The 24,329-nt window shown below is 45.3% G+C and overlaps 1 protein-coding gene across 4 annotated transcripts in view; it reads right to left on the reverse strand.

The window, feature by feature from the left end:
• ARIH1 (ariadne RBR E3 ubiquitin protein ligase 1) overlaps positions 1-24,329 on the reverse strand; it is a 1,069,856-nt gene that overhangs the window by 894,326 nt on the left and 151,201 nt on the right. For all 4 annotated transcript variants that reach the window (XM_069624621.1, XM_069624619.1, XM_069624620.1 and 1 more), the window contains exon 2: positions 20,998-21,065. In XM_069624621.1, coding sequence (XP_069480722.1) covers positions 20,998-21,065 — 68 coding nt within the window. The remainder of the gene's footprint in view (positions 1-20,997; positions 21,066-24,329) is intronic.

The following is a 24,329-nucleotide window of genomic DNA, read 5'->3' on the forward strand; positions in this document are numbered from 1 at the left end:
TGGTACAGAGGGTGTAATTCCTCCCAATTGGATTATATTCATCGATAAGTATATGATGAATAGTTCTATTTTTTTCAATACTGAGGAATTATAGGTCTTAAGGGAGAATTTGCCATTGTGTTGAAGGAATGGTTCGGTCAAAATGTTTTATTGCCCCTATGGATCGGCCATGTGTTTTTAAGCCTAAGTCGCTCGATTTTAGGAAAATTTCCTATGGACCTTACCCGAGTTTTCGTCCATTAAACGCATGCGAAAACAGGCACCAGGGAGCTGCCATTTGTGATAATCCTATCATTTCCCCCATCGCCCTGGCTGACCTGCTTTTGCGGCACTAAATCATATCACCCGCCCCTGAGCCTGACATTATCAAAACATTCATATTCCCCGCCTCTCTCCGTGACGTTACTGTGATGCGTAGGCAAACGCGCCCAGTCTTCTACGTGACTTCACACAGAACCCGGAAACCAACACAGATCAGCTCACAACAGCGCGCCACAATTCGGAATATGAAACTGTACTTTAAAATCAAGCACAGTAAATTTGGTAAAGTACATTTGACATTAAATGTTTATAGAATATTCAGCAATTGAAATATGAACTCCAAAAGTCATTTATTTTCTTTTATCTCTATCCGCAAGTCCTTAAAATGTTATCGTGAGTCACGCGCTGTTCCTTTATGGTACACAGGGTGTTGGTTTTCGTTCAAAGAGGCACTTTTGTCGCACGTTGAACCGCAAGCCTGTTCCATCAAGTAGGCACTAGGCCAGTGTAAAGGTTGATATGTTGCTTCTAGCCGCTAGTACCGCGGATGGGCATATGGGCCCTTGGCGATCGTCCCATAAGATCATCAGAATGGTGCAGTTTACATTAAGCTGCAGCTGGCGGCTGAAGAAACCGTCTGCCGGTGTCTGAAACTGGTGGCAGGGGCAAAACGGGAGTATGTACCTATTTTGAAAACATAAAATTTATAATTACTCTCGCCAGCCGATCTTGAATATTTTTCATTTTATTTATTACGGCCGAGCTGAAACTATTTGCTTTCAAGTATAGTGCAATGGAGTATGTTCGGCTCTAAAATCAATGCGGAAACTTACTAAATCGAGGTTGGTACACAATGAGAAATGACTGTCTACATGCGTGTGGAATGTGGACCTGCATGCCCATGTGCCCGCTACAAGGACAATCCCACAAACCTTTTCAAAGAGCTTCATTCATTCATTGATTCATGCATCCATTCATTCATTAATTCTTCATTACGGTATAAAAGCGTCTAAAGAGTTACTTACAGTATATTTGCAATTTCCATTGTGTCTCTGCTTAATGCAGTCCGTAAATCCCACTGTGCTCTTGACAACGATTTTTCGTATACTGAACATGAAACTCGGTCTAGTTTAAGAATTTTCTGCCTTTTCGTCTCAAACGTTATTGCACAAAAACCCCACTTCAAATTAAGTTCTTTCACCATGGTCCCGGTCTCCCAAGGTCAAAAAACAATAGAACCTTATACTGCCAGTGCGAGTAGTGGGCCTCTTCAGGGCGTGAGCTGAAAATCAAAGACGCTGACCTTCACTAGATATTAGCATATATTCTTTCTTTGCAACATCCCGTAGTAAAGCCATCTGTGAGAACTTGAAGTTTTGAATCCATCTATGTAGTGCGCCTCAATGTGCAAATGCAAACTGGCTTCTCTCTCATCTCCAACGGCTCGCTTGGCGTGTTCTAAGGCCCCAATTTTGTCCTCGTCTGCGAGCTTTGAAGCCCCAAAGAACCATAACTATTGAAACTTAATTTTTTGGGGAAGGTCAGGTGAAAGTATAAAGTACCCGAGCAGTTGATTTGAAAGTGAGATTTATTGTTTTATTATTTGCAATACGCAAGCCTCCCCTCGGTTAACAGTGCCCAGCATTTATAAGAGATTGCGAAAATTAGTTACATCAACAAAAATATATACATACACAAATAGACAAGGTCAGCAATATGAGGTGAATAGAGAGAATTCAAAGATGACGCCCAGGTAGTTCGGCACCCAGGATGGTGAAGGTAGGGGTTAGAGTTAGCGTACTTTGTATGCACACTGTACAATAAAATGCATTTACAAAAAGACAATCGTATTACAATTATTTAAACGGGGATTTGTACTTCACAACCAGCTCTCCTTTCGGTGGACATGGCACAGTGGCAATGTTGGGTGGCAATGGATCAGTGCTCTGCACAGAAACGTTCAAATTTCCATATCTGTGCTTCTTTAATACAGCAACAATAAGGCTTTTGACAAAGTCGAACTCCATTTCCTCATAGACTGGTTTGATCACCCATTGCTTACTTCTTTTTTAAAAGGCCTTAGTGTAGCGAGGCATCCTTACATTACCCTTAGTCCTAGATTGTTCACGGCCGAGATTCTCGTTATGGGCCAAGACAGTAAGTAGAGTCCCATGTCCCATGCCGTGTATGCTGAAATGCAAGCACTTTGGCCTGTACTTTAGGCACATATTGTGGAACACCTCCAAACCTCCTGTGTGACAGAATTCTGTCAGTGCCCTCAAATCTCTTAGAGTTTTAGCCAAAACAATCTTCTCAATGGCTTTGTGTGTCGGTGAAGATGGATTCAACCATCACTTCTTCCGTGTCTCCACTGGGGATAAAGGGCCATGTTCACATTGGTGGAAATGTAGGTTTTCTGACCAGCGGTGCACGTTGGTACAGTGGTGCATCAGTGACCGCCATTTTTCAAGTAGTATTTCCACTGACCCTTCACAAGTTTTGGAGCTCCACCAAAGATGGTTGCCGATAGACTGGGACCACTCAAATACTTTCCAAACCTTTTTTTTCCCCTGCAGTCGAGATTTTCTTATTGATTGATTTAGCAAGATGCCATACGTCAAATTGATGTTTAATATGTGGGAACTGCTCTCATTGTCTTGGCAATTGAAACGTGTCTGTCCGTGGCTATGAGCTCAGTGTGCATTCCCCTCGATTGTAGATATTCCACTGATTTTATAAATGCTAGTTTCTCCATGGCCACTGAGTATGTACATTGTGTTACCTGCACGACCACCGAACTCACAATTTTCTTACTATCCATGTCCTGAAAGTGGTAGGTGCAGTACTTGGCAGAAAATCCAGGGCTGTCGCACTGTCCATCGCCAGCTAGCCTGAATCGTTTGCCTTCGAATGTACTTGCTAGAGACAATTGTTCAATTTTCCAAGCATCACTAATGGCCGGAAACAGATAATCATGTTGGTATTTGTAGTACTGCGTTTTTTAAATGAAATGGAGTCCCACAAACTGAATGAAAGACTTTCTAAAACTGGAGCCACTAAAAAGTGATGCAGCTGCACACAGTAGATTGGCTGCTGTCAGTTTCCCCAGCATCGGTTGGGCAGACCATGAGAACGTATGATGTAATCGACAGGCGGCATGTATTGTGACGTTACTGCCTTGTTTTTGACTCGTCACATGAATCAATGGCTTCCCACATACTTTCCCTCTGACGAAATGCCCACATTTCAGCATACTTATATCCAAACAACTGTCGAATACTATGTATTTGCCCTCTTTCATTAGACTGTCATCCTGCCTCAAAGTTGATTCGGCCTGTGACGTTGAGGACATATCACCACATTTAAAAGAAATATCGCTGCTATCAAGTTCTGATGCGTCGGTGAATGCTGCTGCTGGTTCATTCTCTGTCATTTCAACATCTGTTACTTCAACATTGATGGGAGAACACAACAATGTCAACAGCTTTTTTGGTGGCAATTTTTTGGCGGGTGTAGATTTTGTGAATTGATCTACGACTACTTCAGAGCCATCTTCAATACTTCCAGTATCATGTTGCGGCGGTGCGGTCGTACTATAGCAATGGTCCAATAAAACTTTGCTGGATTCTCCGGACACATTCATTTCATGGTCTGGCCATTGGACATGAGCATCCCGAGTCTCAACACGCCGCGTCTGAATTAATAGTTCCTCCATAGTGTAAATGGTCTGGCAAGCAACATCTCTCATTCGCTTCACTGTGTGTATGTATAGTTCGTAGACCGACGGGTAACTAGAGGACAGATCGGAAAAGGGATGTTCAGTTTAAACACAAGATAAAGTATAGTACAATTGACTGGAAAAAAAAAACAAAATAGTCCTCAGCACAAAAAATGTCTTAAGTTATGAACTGTTTGTAACTAACATTATTTTGGTTTCTATTCTTTACAACTTTTTTGACTCGACCTTCAACATCTGCACGCTGTTGCTCTGATACATATCCGCATGTCTCCCCTTCCTCTTGCGCTGCAACGACTATATTTTCTGTATCCGCATAGACCGCACGGAATGAGGCTCCATCGACTCCCTGAAACATAGTATTTTCATTACTGTGTATCAAAATATTGTTAGCGTAAAACGCACGTGAGGACGAACACACATGTACATCTCAATAGCCAAACACGATTTAAACATTGTGTGGAACAATCAAACGACAAGTATTCGAGCTCTGATGACCTAGTTCGATGGAGATGTCAGTATACATACCTCTGGCTCTACATGGACTGCCACGAATGATTGTATTGAAGAGGAAGCATCAGCAACTCCCTGAAACACAGTACTTACGTTAATATGGTTTTCAATATCGTAAACATAACACACACTTGGGGTCGACGGCACAGGTACATAGAGAGATGACCACAAATGTTGCATTATCTAAAAGAATCAAGGAATATTTAAAAATGATCAGATTTAATCGACTTATTTCTCCAATGTCTTTATATCTGCATCATCTAAATGTGATCTTGTGATTGCAGTGGAAGCTCCATCATCTCCCTGAAACACAGTACTTGCGTTAATGGGGAAGAAAGTATAGCAAATGGAATCACGTTATATGATCACGCTCGATGGAGCTGTCAGTATCCATACCTCATGCTGCTGAATATCATCTAGGGCTGTTGTCAATGTGGTGCGCACTTCCGAAAGCTGTTGCGCCGATTCGTATCCGCATGGTCCCGCTTCCACCGGAATTACTTGAATGTCAGGCTCCGCATCAAGTGCATGGGTTGACGATTCAACAACAGCCTGAAACATAGTATTTGCATTAGTAAGGATTACAATATTGAAAACACAACACACGCTTGGGGTCGACTGCACAGGTACATATCAACGGCTAACCACAAATGAAACATGGTGTAGAACAATTAAACGACAAGTGTTCCAGTCCTGATGATCACGGTCAGTTGAGCTGTCAGTATCCATACCTCGGGCTGCTGAAGAACATCTAGGGCTGTTGTCAATGTGGTGGACGCTTCAGCATCTCCCTGAAAGACAGTACTTGCATTAGTATGGATAACACTAATTTTAACTGAAAACAAACACCAGGGGATGACAACTACGGTGTATATCAATTGGAAAGCACTAACCAAACAATTGGTAAAATAATCACACGATCCATATAAACTATTACTTGACATGCATAAAACAAGTCTGTAGCGGAATAGCCAAGTATGAATACCTGATACGTGCTAGAAGTGGTTGATAACTGCGAGCATGTGACGGAAGTAGAATGTTCTTGCTTCAGATTCAAGGGATAGTCAAGAAGTTGTAAAGGTAAATTATTGTTTGATAATGAAATGCCAATATTTAAAATTGCCATGTAAGGAGACAGAATACTGGAAAAATGCGCAATATAGCACAGTTCCCTGTACCCATATATAGATTTCGTTTGTGGGTTATGAAATCTAAAAATAATATATTGATAAATGTCATTCAAAAAGCTATACACTCATATCAGTGTCGAAAGTATTACAAATTGGAAACAACACCTAAAATATCAATGAATCCATTCAGCTACCTACACACTACTGCAAGGCATAAAGCTAAAAATGGACACTTGACTCACCAGTGGCGGATTGTGGATGAATAGAGTGGGAATAGCGTTTGCGAGCAATTTTCGTGTCGATGGCCGCTCGTTCTTCTTTGTTACCCAAGATGTGGTGTACATGTTCGAGGGAAAGTGCCGGCTGCAGATGCGGTATCGATCACCCCTCTTGTCCTCAAAGACTTGGACTACTTTCCAGCTCATCCAGTGGATATTCGCAATGTCTGTCCCATTCTCTTATTCGATCAACAGTTTTCGGGAATACATGCATTATAGTGCCTTCAGATTTAGCATGGGTCTTCGAAAGGGCAACCGCTAATCGAACAGGCAGGCATTGTTGAAAATTCTGAAAAGTAAATATCAAGATTATTATACAACCTTGATGAATAAAAATGTCATAAAAAAGTAAAATTAACCATACCATGCTCAATGCAAGGTTTATTTTGGTTGCTGGAACTATACCAGTTCATCACGTGCGGCTTAGTATTTGCATAAGTTACAGAAATTTCTGTTTTGTCTTGCACGAAAAGGAACCATGCTTACATTATAGAATGGACCCCCGAAGGATGCAATTCGATGACAAGTGACACAGATGAAAATAAATAGATCTATTGATAGCATAACAATTGAAACTCAAGTCAATAGCAATGAGACCAATGACTATAGCTCTATTGGGTACTGTAATAGCAAATAGATTGAAATGTAAAAATGACCGAAATATGACTAGGATACATGGCCTTACCTTGACCAACAAACAGTTGGATTCAGCAGGCCGAGCAGTATGTTGCAGGAGAACAGGTAGATGGCCACAGGTAGCACACTGACGAGTTTGCTCGAAGCGGTCACAGATAGCACGGAGACGAGCAGATTAGCATAGATCTCAGTGCTTCTCAGGTAGACGGTTCAGAAGTTGACTTGCAAAGCACACAGATGTTCTCATGAGACATATCAAGTGGTTTATAAAGTATTAGAAACAGGGGTGTGTTTGTGAATGAATGACGTGTGTATGTCGTGGTATTATGTTTATTGCAGGAGGGGGGGGCAGCCTGCCTCAGGGGAGGCCTGCCTGGAGACACGGGGTCTGAGGCCATGTGAGCGATAGCCCCTGGGCGTGGGATACCTTTTGAAGTGTACATGCTGCTCGGCACCTTGGCCGTTTGCGACCGTCACAGCCCCCCATGCCAACGCTCATCCCGGGTGTGAACCGCCTTTGATAGAGGGGGTGGGATGGATGGGCCTCATGCCTAGCAAACATTGCTTTGTGTACCCTTATTTGGCGACCGGACTGATAGAGTAATTTGCAGCAACAGATTTTGAATTATCTCCTCTAATGGAAAGGCCAACCCCTCTTGGGTGTTTAGGACAGCTCCTAGGAACTGTTTTGTTTTGAGGTGCTCGACACCAGGCATTTTTTCTCGTTGATTGAAAAGCCCAATTGGAAGAGGTGGTCGCTAGTTCTTTGACTGTTCAATCTGTAAATTACAGGGGTTTCCCCTGTGATGAGCCAGTTGTCCAGGTAAGGGTACACCGGGATTGCTTCCCTGCGTAGGTGCGCTGCCACCAACGCCAGTACCTTGGTGAATACCCTTTGAGCTGAGGCTATTCCGAAACGCAAGACTCTTCTGTGCGCTGGGAACATGGAAATTGAAAATAGGCATCTTTCATATCCAATGTTGCCATGTGGTCACCCTTTTTTAGTAGTGGGGATTACCTCTTGGAGTGTAGTCATGCAGAATTTTTGTGGCTTGACATACTTGTTTGCAGGGCGCAAATCTAATACTGGGCGCATTGTTAGATTTTTTTTGGCACAAGGAAGTAGGTTGAATAAATACGACATGCATTACTTACCGTAAAAGCATTTCTGATGATTTTATCTGCTTAGATTCACATGCTGTGCATATGGTCTGACATCCAGTGGTAACTGCGGAGTATTGCATCTTGTCTTTCGGGGGACCGAAAGGGGACGTCGGCATAGGCGTGTCTGAAACACTATCCCTATCGTGACGTGTGTAGTACCCAAAATCCCTCACGCGCCGAGGTCCCTCAGATTGTATTTTTTCTGCCATGAAGGAGCCCAGGGCTATAGTGAGTACATTAAGAGAGAAAATAGTAAGAAGTCTATGTTCCTTCCACCCAGAGCGGGGAGGGAGGGCGCATGTGAATCTAAGCAGATAAAATCATCAGAAATGCTTTTACGGTAAGTAATGCATGTCTTTTGATGTTTGTTAATCTGCTTAGAATCACATGCTGTGCATAGACTAGCGAGCAGTACCCGGAGTTGGAGGTGGGTTGTGAGAAGGAACAGTAGAAAAAAAAAAAAGATGTCTTAGTACAGCTTGTCCCACCTGAGAATCAGACCTAGAATGAATGTCTAGGCAATAGTGTTTTGTAAAGGTGTGTACAAAACTTCCGGTTGCCGCTTTGCAAATGGACTCTAGGGGAACATTTGCAATTAATGCTATGGATGCCCCAGTGCCTCGAGAAGAATGTGCTCTAGGCTTGAAGGGCAGTTCTCTTTGCAAGAGTGTAACAGTGTGATGCATTTGACAATCTACCTTGATATAGCTGATTTAGAGACAGGGTCCCCTTCTCTACCAGCTGCCACTGAAACAAAACAATTCTTTAGTTTTCCTTAGTGGTTTAGTTCTATCCATGTAGAACATGACTGCCCTGCGCACATCTAGTGTGTGAAGGCTTCTTTCGGCCATGTTAGTAGGTCTCTGGAAGAACGTGGGTAGTTCGATTGACTGGTTCACATGGAACTTTGAAATAGATTTCGGTGCAAATCTGGGATGAGTGCGCAGAACTACTTTATCTTTGTGGACTGCAACAAAGGGGTCCAAGACCGAGAGGGCCTGTAGTTCACTAACTCTTCTGATAGAAGTGATAGCTACTAGAAAGGCTGTCTTGTAAGTCAGGTCTTTCAGACTAGCTTTATGCATAGGCTCCCATAGGGTCCCATGAGCCTAGTTAAAACCACATTTAGATCCCACACAGGGGCTGGGTGATTGATGGGGGGATACATTCTTTTAACCCCTTCCATAAAGGCTTTAATCACAGGTATTTTCCACCACACCTTTTGCTGTGACGTGGTGTAGGCTGACAACGCCGCTAGGTGAACCTTTAAGGAATTGAAGGCTAACCCAGAGTCCAACAGATGGGTTAGTTATAACACAATGTGTGAAGGCGAGCAATCGGTGGGATTGACGCCTTTGAAACTGCACCAAATGACAAAACGTTTCCATTTGCTGGCATAGCAATAACGTGTGTTAGGCTTTCTTGCCTCCCTCAGTATGTCCATGCATCTTTGAGGGAGTTGCAGATGTCCAAACTCTGACTTCAGGAGCCAAGCTGCTAAGTTCAGAGTTTGTGGGCATGGGTGCAGAGTCTCCCCCTGTCCTGAGACAACATGTTGTATGGGCAGGGCAGCTTGACTGGTGGGGAGAGGGACATTTCCATCAGGTGCGCGAACCAGGGTTGGCGGGACCACATGGAAGCCACCAGAATCATGGTGACTGGTTCCGAGTGCATCTCGTGCACTATCTTGTTCAGAAGGGGAGTCGGGGGGGGGGGGGTAGCGTAAAATTTCCCTGAGCAAGTTATCCAGAGACCGTTCACCTTGGATCGGTTCTGGGGGTACCCGGAGGCGTAATCTGGGCATTGGACGTTCTGAGTAACGAACAGGTCGATCTCTGGAAACCCCCATTCTGCGAAGACGTTGGACACAATGTCTTCGTGCAGACGCCATTCGTATTCTTCTGGCAGAGGAAAATCTCTGCTGAGTACGTCTGCCAGAAGATCGAGTTCCCCTGGAACATGTTAGGATATCAGGAACATCTTGTGTTTGAGTGCCCATATCCAGATGTTTTGGGACAGCTTGGATACCCTGCAGATTGAGTACCCCCCCTGCTTGTTCAGATAATACATTGCTGTTGGTTAGAACCAGCACTGTCTTCCCTTGCAGTTGCTCCTGAAAGGCTTTCAATGCTTTGAACACTGCTAGTAGCTCCAGTAGGTTTATATGGTTGGACGCTACCCGAGATGACCACACTCCGTGCGCTGTCTGTTGAAGCAGGTGAGCACCCCCACCCTGTGAGAGATGCGTCTGTCATGAGAGTGGCTTCCACTGGGGGGGGGGAGAGAAAGAGAGAGAAAGAGAGAGAAAGAGAGAGAAAGAGAGAGAAAGAGAGAGAAAGAGAGAGAAAGAGAGAGAAAGAGAGAGAAAGAGAGAGAAAGAGAGAGAAAGAGAGAGAAAGAGAGAGAAAGAGAGAGAAAGAGAGAGAAAGAGAGAGAGAAAGAGAAAGAGAAAGAGAAAGAGAAAGCGAAAGAGAAAGCGAAAGCGAGAGAAAGACACCATCATCCCTAGCAAGCTCATAGCTTTGCGTACCATCACCTCCCGACTGGCTACATACTGAGGAACTTGAGAGAGCATGTTCTGAACCCTCTCGTTGGAAGGGAAGACTAGACAGCCTTCCGTGCGAATTAGAGCCCCCAGGAACTGTTTTACTTGGCTGGGGACTAAGCTGGATTTCTTTTCGTTGATAGAAAATCCCAGGCTGAACAGTCGGTCTACTGTCTCTTGGGTGTTCGAAAAACAAACGAACGAGTCCCCCGTGATGAGCCAATCGTCGAGGTAAGGGTAAACTGGAACTGAAAGTCTGCGCAGGTATGCTGCTGCCACTGCCAGGACCTTGGTAAACACCTGTGGCGCCGAGGCTATGCCGAAGGGGAGTACCTTGAACTGGTAGTGTCCTTAATCACGAACCTTAGGAATTGTCTGTGCGCTGGCAGCATTGAAATATGAAGGTATGCATCTTTCATATCCAATGTGGTCATGAAGTCCCCTTGTTTTAGCAATGGGATCACCTCTTGAAGTGTTACCATGCAAAACTACTGGGGCTTTATGAACTTGTTCGCCGGGCGCAGGTCTAGAACAGGACGCATGGTGAGATCCTTTTTGGGTACAAGGAAGTATATTGAATAAATAGCCTAGTTTACCTGAAGAATCAGGACGGCTTCTATTGCGTCCTTTCTCAGCAGCGCCTCCACCTCTTGGAACAGGATCTGCAGATGTTCCGGTGAAAGGAGTCAATGGTTCGGCGGTCTGAACTGTGGGAAGGGGGGGGGGGGGGGGGGGGGGGGGGTCGGACGAATTCCACGCAATAACCGTGGGCGACCGTCTTTAATACCCACTGGTCAGAAGTTATCCCCTCCCATGCCTTGAGGAAAGATGCTAATCGCCCCCCGACCAGGGAGACATGGGAGGGGACCTGAACTTGGTGGTCATTTCTGACCAGAGGTTGACGCACCTCTGGAATTGGAGCCTCTGCCTCTATTCTTTCCGTGCTTCTGACCCCTCTGGAGGTAGTAAGTGGGGCTTGCAGCCGGTTGACTTGCGTTGAAGTTGCCCGTGCCGAAATAATTGAGCGGCGCGGGCTTGTCCTCGAAAGGACCGCCGAGAATTGCTGCCCCTCTGTGAAGAGGGGTTTTTGGGAAATCTGGTGCAGCGACTTAGTCTCATGCTCCTTCTTGGCTGTCTCCAACGCATAGTCTACTGACTTCCCGAAGAGGTTGGCCTCTTCTATGGGTTTGATGGATGCCTGGGTCTCAGGCCTGAAACCCGACGTGCGCAGCCACGCGTGTCTCTTTAGGAGAGTACCCTGTGCGAGAGACCTGCCTGCTGTCTCTGCGGAGTCCAGGGTATTCTTTACAACATTTTGATTGGCAAGTTTGCCCTCGGAGACAATGGTGAGAAGCTTGGCTCTGGTTGGTTCCGGAACCTCCTGGAGGCCTTTCTGGAGTAGGTTCAATTGAGCACAAACGTAGCTTGCCAGTAACGTCGTGTTATTGGCAATCCAGACGATATAAGCAGCCGCCGACATGACCCGTTTGCCTAAGGCATACAACCTTTTGGACTCCTTGTCCAGGGGTGACTCTCCCGTGGCAAGGGGAACCCCCCTGCTCTCTTGCGAGTGTTGGTCACCACCAGCGAGTCTGGGATTGCGTGTCCTTTGATAAAAAGCGGGTTGGTGGGGGAGTGCCGGAAGAGTTTTTCGACCCTTGGGTTCACAGCCCTAGTCTGAGCGGGTGTGAGTAAAGAAGGGGCCAGCCGTCTCTTTACAGAGCTCAAGAGAGGGATAGACTGGCTTGCCGGAGGCTTGTCAATAAGGTTTTCCGCGAAATCCTATTCAGGCAATGCCTCAAGCGTGGCAATTTGAAAGAATTCCGCTGCTTTTTTCAACGTGTTGTTGAAAGCCATTTGATCATCCACCGGAGGAGCTTGCCGAACCGGTGTGGATGGGGAAGAGTCGAGGCAAACGATATCAGAATTGTTATCCTCCTGCTGGGGGTCCTCCCAGTTGTCCGTTGCGTCTTGATCTTCCCCATAATTGTCCAGAAAAGAAGTCTCTTCTGTATAGATGCCTCTAAAGTGTCCTTATGGACATCTTCTTGATATTCAACAGAGTGTTGAACATATAGGTGTTGGGCAACTCGTGTGTGAGGGTTAGGGTCTACCAGAGCTTTTTTCGGCGGAGGTTGATCAGAAGACCCGAAAACCTGCTCCAGCCGATCCATATACCCCTCAAATTGTTCCGTGGTCCACTTGGATGACCCAAATGGACCCAGTTGAGCAGGAACAGGGTCCTCCGCCCTAAGGCATTCAGAGGATCTCCTCAGGGTGCTAGAGAGGGGCACCTGGCTCTCTTCGTAAGAGTCCTCGGGATAGTCTTCCACACCTGTGGAAAACCTTTCGGCCCATAACTGTGGGCGAAACCGGTACTAGGCCCACCGCCATAGCAATCCTATTGATGCTCTTACTGATCGTTACCGAATCTTCGGGGACAACGCCTCCGATGATGGTTTCTCAGGTAGAGGCCTACTCTTAGTTTTCTGGCTTGCACGGGCCCTGAAATTCGTTGAAGTTTCTTGCTCAGACACTTCGGCGTGTATAGTTTGGGGAGTAGCGCCTTTGTTATATTTATTAAGCCCAGTCATGCCCTGCTGCGGATGCGGGGAAGGCTTCGGGTCAGATCGACCCGATGGCGCTTGCGCCTTCTTCGATGAGGTCGTCGAGGAGGGCGCTTGGGTTGTGTGTTTTGTGCGGTGCGATGCGCTTGTACGCCCCTGTCACCGGGTGCGGTCCCTGTAGGAAGACCGGAGTCGAGCCTGGAAGGGTCGGGGACGGGCGTGGCAGCTCTAGAATCGTCCGCCTCAAGGTCTACAAAGTCCGCGTTGGACGTTTGGTCATTCGATGTACCCCCGTCACTCTCGGCTGGTGTCGCAGGGAGGGAGGCTCCACGCGTGACATACCGTACGCAGCCCACCTCTTCAACCGGCGCTCCTTAAGGGTTTAGGAGTTTAACGCTGAACACCGCTTTAGTGCTCTAGGGGGAGACAAGCGTACACGAAGTGTGTGCGTCTTTCCACGGATATCTGATCACAGAGGGCAGAATCTAAATGGAGTCCTTTCCATAGAAGAAGGGAAGGGTGACCAGACCAAAAAGGAAAGAAGTGGAAAAGAGGAAAGACATAGCAGTATGGCAAACCCCGAGCCCACTCTCCCTACTGTGTAGGCCGGCCAGAAGGCCTGACCACGTGGAGGTCGGAACACCGGACCTTAGGTGCCGGAATCCACAGCCGTAGACGGTACCCCCATAGTCTTCGTCAAAGATGTTCTTGATAGGCGAAGTGACTTAACGGGGTTTAAACCGAGAATTCGGTAAGATGAACAATGTCTCATGAAGAGCTCTGCTATAGGGCGACCAGTTATCTGGGCGGGAAAAAACAATCTCAGGGACCTCAACGCGTGAGGGGTTTTGGGTACTACACACGTCACGATAGGGATAGTGTTTCAGACACGCCTATGCCGACGTCTCCTTTCGGTCCCCCGAAAGACAAGATGCAATACTCCGCAGTTACCACTGGATGTCGGACCATATGCACAGCATGTGATTCTAAGCAAATCAACAAGCATCAGACCCATGTTTACCTGATTGCCCGGGACGAGTTCTATTGTGTCCTTTTCAAGAGGAATGGTGATCTCCTCGAGGAGGATTCTTCAAGGAGTGTACTCTGCCTTTGAGGATGGTTGCGGGGGTGTTCTAGTAGCTCTACAGTATCCTGCGGACACTGTAGACAGCACCCATCTGTCCGAAGTGATCCCTTCCCATGCATGGGTGAAGGTGGAAATGCGCCCCCCCCCCTCCTACTGGGGATGCATGGGAAGGGACCCAGAGCGAAACGTCACTGCTGTTTATTGGGTGGCATAGCACCTCTACCGGGGCTGCCTCTCCCCCTAGCGCGGCCCCTGCGTTGACCTCTGGTGAAACCCTGAGTAGCCTGGGACCGAGTGCTGCCCCATGAGGTTCCTTGACCCGGATAGTAATTGGAACCCCGCTGGGAGCTTTGGCCGCAAAAGCGATGAATATTATTGTTATTTCCCCTTTGACCTGAGGGGTCTGTTAGTTGCCGGAGGGACTTTAAGGTCTCATTCATCCTTAGCCGTCTTTAGTGCCTCCTCCTCTGCTTTCCCAAATAGGACGTTCAGTTCTACCGGCATGTCCATGAGGGTGGCTTGGGTCTTGGGCTTCAACGCTGATTGTCTTAGCCAAGCATGGAGTTTAATAACTGTGCCTTCTACCATTAGTTTCCCTGCATTATCTGCAGCATCGAAGTTTGCCTTAAGGATGCATCCAGACAGGGATCTTCCGTCTGATGCAATTTGGGCCAACTGGCCCTTTAGAGGTTCAGGTGCAGAGGCTATTAGGGCAGCTACCTGTTCCCATTGGTGGCAATTTTAGCTTGCTAACAGAGTGGTGGTGTTGCCAATCCGGGCTTGGTATGCTGACGTGGACGACACCTTCCTCCCCAAAGCATATATTCTTTTGCTTGCTTTGTCAGGGGATGCTTCAGAAGACGCTAGTGGTGTGCCAGCCCTTTTTCTGGTGGTCGTTACCACCAATGAGTCGGGTTTTAACTGACCCCTTATGTATAGGGGAATCGGAGCGAGCTGGCCGAAATAATTTTTTTCTACTCATGGATTAACCGCCAGAGTAAGATTAGGGATTACCAGAGAAGCATCCATTCTGTGCTGGATTGATTTTAATATGGGGATAGCTTGGGCAATGGATTTCCTGTCCTAGAGTTTCTTCTGCAAAATCTCTCTTCTTGGACACCCTGTGTGTCAATTTGAAAATGTGCTGCAGCTTTAGCTAGTACCTCATTAAGTAAAGGTTGATTATCAACCAGTGAGTTATTCACTAGGGGATCTATGGGAATAAGGGAGTCAAGACTATAGGCTTCCGCCTCATCTTCCTCTTCCTGGTCCTCATCCCCATAGTAATCAACCCCTGCCTGGTCTTCCAGCATCTGTACTTCTGACTCCTCACCATATTGCTGAATTATAGAAGGGTCTGAAACCAAACCCTGAACTTGAGTCTCAGAACGGAGCCTTTTAGTAGGGTGTTGAGGGTCATTGGATACCGAAGGGGCAGAGATAGCTGGTGTACTATGATAGCTATGAAAATAATTTGGGTCCTTTTCATATAAATCTACAAAAAAATGACATCTTCCTCATTACTCAATGTCCTCAGGGTTTCATTGCTTGGAACTGGGGATAACCCTCTCCTGCTGTGGTTCCGCATCAATGTTTATATCCTGAGGAGTGGGAGGAACAGTCTTTTCCTTGGTGACAGGGTCAGGGACCTTGGATTTTTCCTTCTGAACCTGATGTTCAGAGGTTTACGTTTTTCCCCTTTCCCATGACTAGAGTAATGTTTTCCTGAGCATTTAGGGTTTTCTGAATGTTTCGACGCTTGGCGTCAAGATTCGGAGGTGGCGTTACGAGATTCAGGAGTCTTGGAAGAGAGGCGTTGAATCTCGGAAGCAGACGTCAAATGTGCTACTTGGGGGAAGAGGTCGGATTCGTCCGACGACCGGGCCTCAATGACTTTTGGTAATGTGGCACCTTTAGCAACCATGGACGGTTGCTGTGTGTTGTGATGCGAACGTGACCTGGAATGCCCAGAGGACACCGAATCGGCGGGCGGCTCTCTTGATGCCTTCTTTTGCCGATCGCTCAACATACGTGTCAAATCTCAGCTGGGGTTAGTGTGAGGGGTGTGTTGCGCTCGTGCCGCCGGGTGTTGTCCTAGTTTATCCCCGACACAACGGTATGTATGCCCCATGTTAGACCCAATAATAAGTACCCATATATGTGATTCTAACAGACCAATCCTGCCCGTATTCACACAGGCATGCTTATGCCAGACTAGCCTACTACTTAGATTCATTGACTTACCTTCACCAGCCTATACTATACTGCTTTCAACACAACATGCCTATAAACAGACTAGCTTACCTCAGTCCTACTTGTTAGCATAAACTGACCTGATCAGCAGAAGCCCTATATAGTGCCCAGACGGCCACATAGCCTATGGCCAGATTCATAAGTACACCACCCACAGGACTATATCTACCCTAAATACCACTATATCAATCTATCCCTTGCCACACTTACACCCAGCTATGCACCCTAGTAAGACACAGGTAACCTCCTGGTTGTGCTCAACATTACCATTAATCTATTTAACCATGTCCCTCTCTAAACACACAACATGCCCTACCGTGGAGGGTAACACTAAACTCCGAGCTAGATTACCATTAGAACCTCTAGCCACAAGCATTCTAACGCCCAACCCAAAATAGCCACCCCACACCCAAAGCCAGTCTTTAGACGACTTGCAGTCCATGAAAATAACGTCCCTGAACTGAACTAGATACCTCACAAAACATCTACCACAACTCTGATATCTGGAGCCTTAATGCCACATCTCTAGTAGCCCACGCTACTGAAATAGCTGACATTTTATCGTCCAACAAGCCTGATCTACTAGCAGTCACGGAGTCGTGGCTGCATGAAGCCATAGGCACAGCACTCTTATTAGCCATACCAGAAAACTACCAATTAAATAAGAGTAGAGCGGTAGAGGTGGTGGGATTACCATTATAGCCAAAGCTAACTTTGCATTAAGACCAGCATCTCTACCCATTTCAAATCTTGTGAACTACTCTCTGCCAAAATGCCCATTTTTAATTGTCGCACCTTAACTATTCACCGAATATATAGGTCTCCTGGCCCTATCGGCACCTCTGAAGAGGACCCATCTAGTCTACTAGCGAGCAACAAAGATTCTTCTCAACTATTACTAGGTGACTTCAACCTAGGATTTAACGATCCAGAAGACCAACATGCCCAATCTATAGCAACTATGCTAGCTGAACACCGCCCAATGCAAAAAGTCCTCATTCCAACCCACGACAAAGAACCCTTGACTGGATCACCACATTTAATTGCCCTACAACTATCACTAAAATCACCCCTCAACAATGGACAGACCACCACCTAATTGACTTCACCCTAATACTAGATGAACAGTTTAGTAAACAAAATCATGGCACCCTCTCTCCCTACCAGAGCCAAAAAAAAATATCACACCCAACAATCTTTTGCCACCCCTCCCTACCCTTAATGCACTCCCAAATCTGGAACCAGATCTCCTTGTGGAGTCCTACAATAACAGAGACCAAGGCCTTAGACTGCATTGCCCCTCTTAAATTACGAAAGAGTAAACAGACTCACCTTAATGCCTGGTTCACCCCCCACCTCAAAGAACTATGGCAACAAAAAAGAAAACTGGAATTGTTATGGCACATTCCCCCTCCGTTGACAAAGTGCAATTGAAACTCTTCCCCAACAACTACAAATAAGAAATTTTACGAGCAAAAAAGAGAACTTTTCAATGAGAAAATTTCAAATGGCAGTTCTAATACTAAGGAACTGTTTGTTATCCTCAGGGAATCGAAATACCCAATACCTCCCCCGGACAACGCCCCCAAAGAAACAATGGTGTACTAGCATCCAGTAGGCCCTAGCTAATAAAACACTTCAACTTAACATTGCCAAAAAAAGCCTCACTGCCCCCTCATGAAACTACACCCACCCGCCCCACGAAAATCATGCAACATTCAGCCCCTTTTAAATTTGCCAAAGTTTCTATCCAAGAAACCAAAAAAATATTGCATCCCTAAAACCTTCCAACTGATTAAAGATGCTGCAAGGGACATAGCCCCTTTCATTACTAAACTAATAAACTGCTCCTTCTCCACACTGTCCAAAGTAGCTTAAGAGTCGTGTATTTTACTGCTCAATAAACAAACCTTAGACCCCTCCATCCCTAATTACAGGCCCATCACTACGGTACCAGATCATAGAGAATGGCTTACTTACAAATTCAGCATTATCTTGAAATGAACCAACTTCTAGGATCCCGTCAATCTGGTTTTAGACCATGACATGGCTCTGAGACAGCTCTAATTGATCTCAAAACACAAATTGGTGCGCTTAATAAGGGAAATACTGCCATGCTGCTCCTCCTTGACCCGTCGGCAGCCTTCGACTTGGTGGACCATGCAGTTCTGTGTGGTCACCTGGCATCGGCCGCCCACTTCTCAGGCGAGGCTATAGCTTGGGTCCAGCCATTTCTAGACAACAGAACCATGAGAGTGTTCTCCACATCAGCTTCAATGGACCCTATTAAAACAACTTGGTGTGCCCCAGGTCTTGTGCATCTCGCCAACTATGTATAATATCTTTACCAAGCCTTTGACAAATTGGACAGACTGGGTGTCACCTACACGAATTATGCAGATGACACCCAGATCTTCATTCCCCTTTCGGGCAATTCTGTCGCTGATACAGCCTTGGTAAATGAGATATACATCTTTCAGGCATGGATGGCAACCCCATGGCCTCTGCCTGAATGATAAAACAGAGATCCTGCTCCTTGGTTCAAAATTAGACTATTGTCTATATAATATATAATTGACTATATGCTTTTACCATAACTCTGCGCTAACACTGAAAAAACAGGTAAATACCCTAGCATCATCTACGGCCTACACTTGTAAGCTTATTAGGGCATGAAGTGCTTTCTTAACTCAAGCCAACTGCATCATACTTGCTAATGCCCTAATACTTTCAAAATTAGACTATTGTAATGCTTTTTACTTAGGAGCTAACAAATACATCAGTGACAAAACTGCAGATACTGCAAAATAATGCCTTAAGAACTGCCCTGAACATCCATCCTAAAGATCATATCAAACAGGAGAAAAGAATACCACTGGCAAAAAAAATTGACAGGATCTTGCTCAAAATAACCTCACTAACATTTAAATGCCTCAATAATGCAGCCCCACCTTACCTCATGAAAACAATAGTGAGAAAACTTTGACCCCGCCTAGCCCACCCCACCAGAGTGGCTTATTCCTACTGCCTCCAAATACCTAAATTCAAAAAAAAAAAAAAAAAAACAAAAACCAGGAGGTAGCAGTTTCCCAGTTAAAGCGGAATGCCCTACCATTTGACCTGAGAAAAGATGATTACAGTTTCAGGCGAAATACCCGCAAATGGTTATGATCAAATGACTGCCAAGACTAACCTACACCCACTGGACCATTATCTCTGAAGCCCCACACTGCCTGCTGTAACTAACCTAAGTACACTTACATATGCTGCTGTGTGCCCAACCTATGTACATACTCCTGGTGTCTACTCTATATATTGCAATGATGCATAAACCCTTTAAACTGATTTGATGTATATTGAAATGATGTACAATTCCTTAGTTTGACCTGCTGAACTTGTACTTTTGATATGTATGTAACCAAGCTTAAAGTAACCATGTATGCTGTGGCGCCCAGTTACTTGAGGGTCTGGGCGCATTATAAGTCAAACAAACAAGTCACCATTAAACTAGTTTGCTTCTGAAATTATAAGGTACACCACATTTTCCTCCCCTTTACTTTTCTTTGGGATTTAGTGTTTGATCAAAGGATAGTTTTAAAAGCCTCATTACTTTGGCTTCAGTTGCAGTCAAACTCTCAGAAAACAGAATAAAGCAATGTTACAAATCTTAATGTGAATGTTGTGGGTTGCCCACCAAAATGTATAGCAAGAATGACATCAGAAAACTTCATTTTGTATTGTGTTGCGATACATTACTTTTTGTACGTTTAGCATAATTACAGCCAAGTTAAAAAATGCATTACAAACAACTTAAAATAAGCACACAAAATAAGCAAAACACTTTAAATATAAACCAAAAGTCAATCAATGGGGCCTTTACTACATAATTTGTAGGCAGTCTGGCTGCCCTACCTTCATCCCAAAATGGCGCTCGATTTAGTTTTAACCATGGCAAAAATCACGCACTTTTGAACCTGAAAATATATACACTCGATTGTAGTTGGAAATCGTGGCTGTGGAGCACGTTCTGCCCAAACCTGCGAAAGGACATGAATAGACTTGCTCGCAAAGTAATATGGTATGTCATAGCAGGACTCCAGATAAGCAGAGTACCGACCGAAACTACTCGCAAAAATCAGGTCTCTACTCAAAGAAAATTAAAGATTAACAGGTATGTATGTGCCCGACTCCCTGCGACATCTGTACTGTCCAGATGTGTTCAGGCAAGGTGAATGTGCAGCATCTTCCACAGAGGACGTCTGATCATAAAAACTGCTACCTATAAAGAATGCTTTGATTGTAAATTAAACACAGATACGTTACCTTTGTACTTGTCTAAAAATACAACAGCGGTGTATGAACTTTTTAACTCGCAAAAAAATCGTTCAGAAATAGGGAGTAAAATACTCACCTTAAATTCCTATTGGAGCCCCGTCAATAAGGGTAGCGTTTAAAAAGGGGCTTCCATTTGCTGATGCAAAAGGCCATCTCTCCAGTTTATCACAAACACTTCGCTAAATTCTTGTTAGATGCATACAGAAAACCATGATTGATTACTTGATTTTACGGCTGCCAATTTGCAAATCAAACCAACGACAGTGCGGAACAAAATGAAGCTAAAATGCATCTGGAATCACAATTGCCAAAATGTGCTCCCTCACACCTCTACACTTACTATCACAGACAAGGTGCAACATTTTAAGCTAACAACGAGCCATAACAGTCACGTGCCACCTCAATTCTATACACAGACAGCACATTATTTAGCCAATGCAAATTGTGTACCCTGATCCCAGTGAAGGTACAAGTTAAAAAATAAACACTTGCCTCTCCATTAGTTTTTCTTTGTCCCAATTGAAATGGCTTAGGAGTATCCTGGTGATGGTTGCTGGGTTCTGAAAAAAGGGGAAAATACAAATATGTTCCATTAAGCATGCAGTTGCTTTGTAGAAAAAGTATATTCAAGAACACTACCCTGCAGAGTCCAAGCTAGTTACATCTACTGCGATGAGTCAAATGAGGCGAAATCATACAACATCTATGCTGGGTAATAAAACACATAGAATGCAAACGCTTATTGTATTTTGCACCAACCAGCTGCAATGAATTAGAACATGCATTCATGTCAGGAAATGCAGCTTCCTTAAGACCAATACGACACAAGAAGAGATCAAGTCTTGCCGATTCCACAAAGGCTGAAGGTTTAACAAACCACTTTAATGGGAATTAAAAGAAAAAAGTCCTGCCCGCTCTTCACCCCATCTTAACAGCTAAACTTTCATTTGTTTAAAATCATTTTTATTAGTTTTGCGCTTCAGTGAAGGAGTACATTAACATACATCTATCCTATAGAAATATCAGTCCTACGTAAGACCATTGTCATAAAACAAGACTTCTAAACTCGCCCCCCCATCCTCCCTCCACCATTCGAGTCTAGTGCTTCTATGAATATGGTGGGTCATTAAAGGAGTCAGTTTCTCTAATCGGCTGACGTCCTCCTTTCAATCATGGGGCCTCAGGAGTGCTACCCCACAGCATCATAGTTTTTCCCTCCTTTCCAGTATGGGGCACCCTCAGAGTCCATTATATCAAAGAGTGTCGTAGCACTATGGCTATGAGGACAGGTGCTGTGCATAAATTCTGGAGGACCAGTAAGTTCACTTCTTTGCGAAACCAACTGTCCCCATGTGTCAGCAGACATCTTGTCCATTGCTAGCACGGATCACAGCCTTATCCACCAGAGGTTCAAATGCAGCGTTTAATAGCTTTTCAACTGTGCCGCTGTTAACTGCTTTTGACGGCCAAAAAGGTATCGTACTGTCTGTAGAGTGTAAGGAATGTGTGCGTTTATGAGGAATACCCAGAAACGATAGTCCTCGGGCAAAAGGGTAAGTCCGACCAATTATTTTGGAGCTATGTGCTATTTAGTCCCAGAATGGTTGGATATTTCGGCATTCCCAAAATGTGTGTATAAGTGCCCATGGCTCCACATTCCCTCCCAAATCTGGGCAGCTAGATTTTCTGAAACCTGCCTGGTGTTCGGTACCAGCACAACATTACTTTGTATGCTGTCTCCTTATGTTGTAGCGCCCCAGCAACCGTTTTTTGTTCTTTGCCAAATTCCTCAGTGGAGTCTCCCCGAATCCCTGTCCTATACGTTCATGTATGCCCAGTTCTTTCCCCCTGCTTGGATTACTAAACTCTAGAGTGGTAATGAGTCCCTTCGTCGTGGTCGACTTAGTTACTAACTCTCAAAGGGCGTCAGTGTCCTGGTGGCCACTTCCCTAATCAGTTTGCCCATCACCCAGTGCCATAACTGGAAATATTGTAAACTGTCCTGTTCTCCTATATTCCGGCTTATACTCAAAGTATTTAACCTCGCTCCCTTTAAACACCTCAGCTATACACCAGTCCCCATTTTCTCTCAAACCTCTAAATGGCCTTCTCTGCAGAGCTGGATTAAAATCTGGATTGCTGTGGAATTTGCTACTGCTCTTAGTGATGATGGAAATCAGTTTATTCTGTGTGGCTATTTTGTCCCATATTGCGAGAGTAGCTCTATTAATGGAGTTCCTGTAACTAGATTGTTGTCTCCGATATCTGGAGAGCCACAGGATACTCCACAAAGGTAGACCCGACGCAGTAGCTGTGTTAATTGGCCGAGACAATACCTCAGGGGCAATGCATGTGTCTTAGAAGCAAGACAATACATAGCAACACAGGTTTGAATCCCGGTCTGGCATTTGGAAATTAGTCTCTGGTATTAATCAGGCAATAAAAGAACAATTATACAGTTTGCTCGAATCTATCACCATTCCTTTAGTGTGCTGCCGCAGGATGGTCTGAAAATTGAGCATGCAAACCCCACCGCCCCACGCCCCCCCCACCCTTCACCACATTACCGGTTTCAGCCATCAGAATTGTTCTGGCTAGTCTATGCCCTTTCCCTTCACAAAAAAAAAACTTCACTCTGAAGCATCAGAAGTACTCATCTGGGGACCACAACCTTTAGGGCCTGTAAGAGAAAAATCTCCGAAGCACATTCACTTTTATAACCTTGATTCTTCTGAACGATTATATCATTTTGCTAAATCTTTTTAAATCCACCCTAATCTGTTTTAAGATCTTCTTAGGATAGTTAATGGTATAAAGTCTGGTGAAGTTGGTGGATAACTGTATACCTATATATTTAATACTTTCTAACACCCACCGAAATGGGAGGGTAGTTTTCAAATAGGAGCTGGTCCTTCGAGAAGTAGTTAAGATTCAGAATTTCCAATTTTTCAAATTTGCCTTAAAACCCAAGACCATACCGTACCTCCACATTTCGGCCTGTACCACTGATAAGGACGTGAACAGGGCTCCCAGGAATAAAATGGCAGTCTGCAAACAGCGCCAGTTTGTGCTGTACCCCTCCAAACTGGATACCATGCATGTCTCTTCGCACTCCTACTCTGTGCAAATGGTTTTATTTATTTATAATGCGCCTATACACAATGTATTTCAAGGTGCAAGACAAAGGGGTGGGGGACAAGGATTGCAAAAACGGTGTACAGCGACAGGTGAAAGGAGCGAGTGCATGGGGCAGAAGTTCCACGTGCCATGTTGGGGGGGGCAGAGACGACCAACTGCAGGGGTAGACTGGTCAAGGGGGGCCTGGTGCTCTAAGAATCTGAAGGAACCAAGCAGCCAATCAAGGGGCAGAGGGGGACATCAGCAGGGGGCTGGGGGAGGGGACAGGGAAGTAGGAAGAGAAAAGGAGGGTCTTGAGAAGCTTCCAGAACTTGGGAGATCTGGCTCAATTCAGGAGGGGCAGGGACGCCATTCCAGGGGCTAGGCACCTGTGGAGGCGCTACAGAGTTGGAGCTAGAAGACCGAAAGGCTCTAGCAGGGAGGCATTTAGGGAGGGGGGGGGAGAGAGTTGGATGTAGCAGGGTCTGAGGCACCAGAAAACCATGTGGATGATGCAGAGGGTCTTGAACTTGATCCTCGCAGCAACTAGGAGCCAGTGAAGAGATTTTAGGGCTGGAGCAATGCGGTGCCTGGGCTTGAGGCCAAGGATAAGTCTTGTAGTCCTGTATTAGTAGAAGAGGGTGGAGAGTAGAGTACGACCGATTGAGAACGAGGCTGTTGCAGTAGTCCAGCTTAGAGAGAACTAG

Source organism: Ambystoma mexicanum, chromosome 11 (genome assembly GCF_040938575.1).
Source record: "Ambystoma mexicanum isolate Mex_15411 chromosome 11, UKY_AmexF1_1, whole genome shotgun sequence".
In the NCBI taxonomy this organism is placed as follows: Eukaryota; Metazoa; Chordata; class Amphibia; order Caudata; family Ambystomatidae; genus Ambystoma; species Ambystoma mexicanum.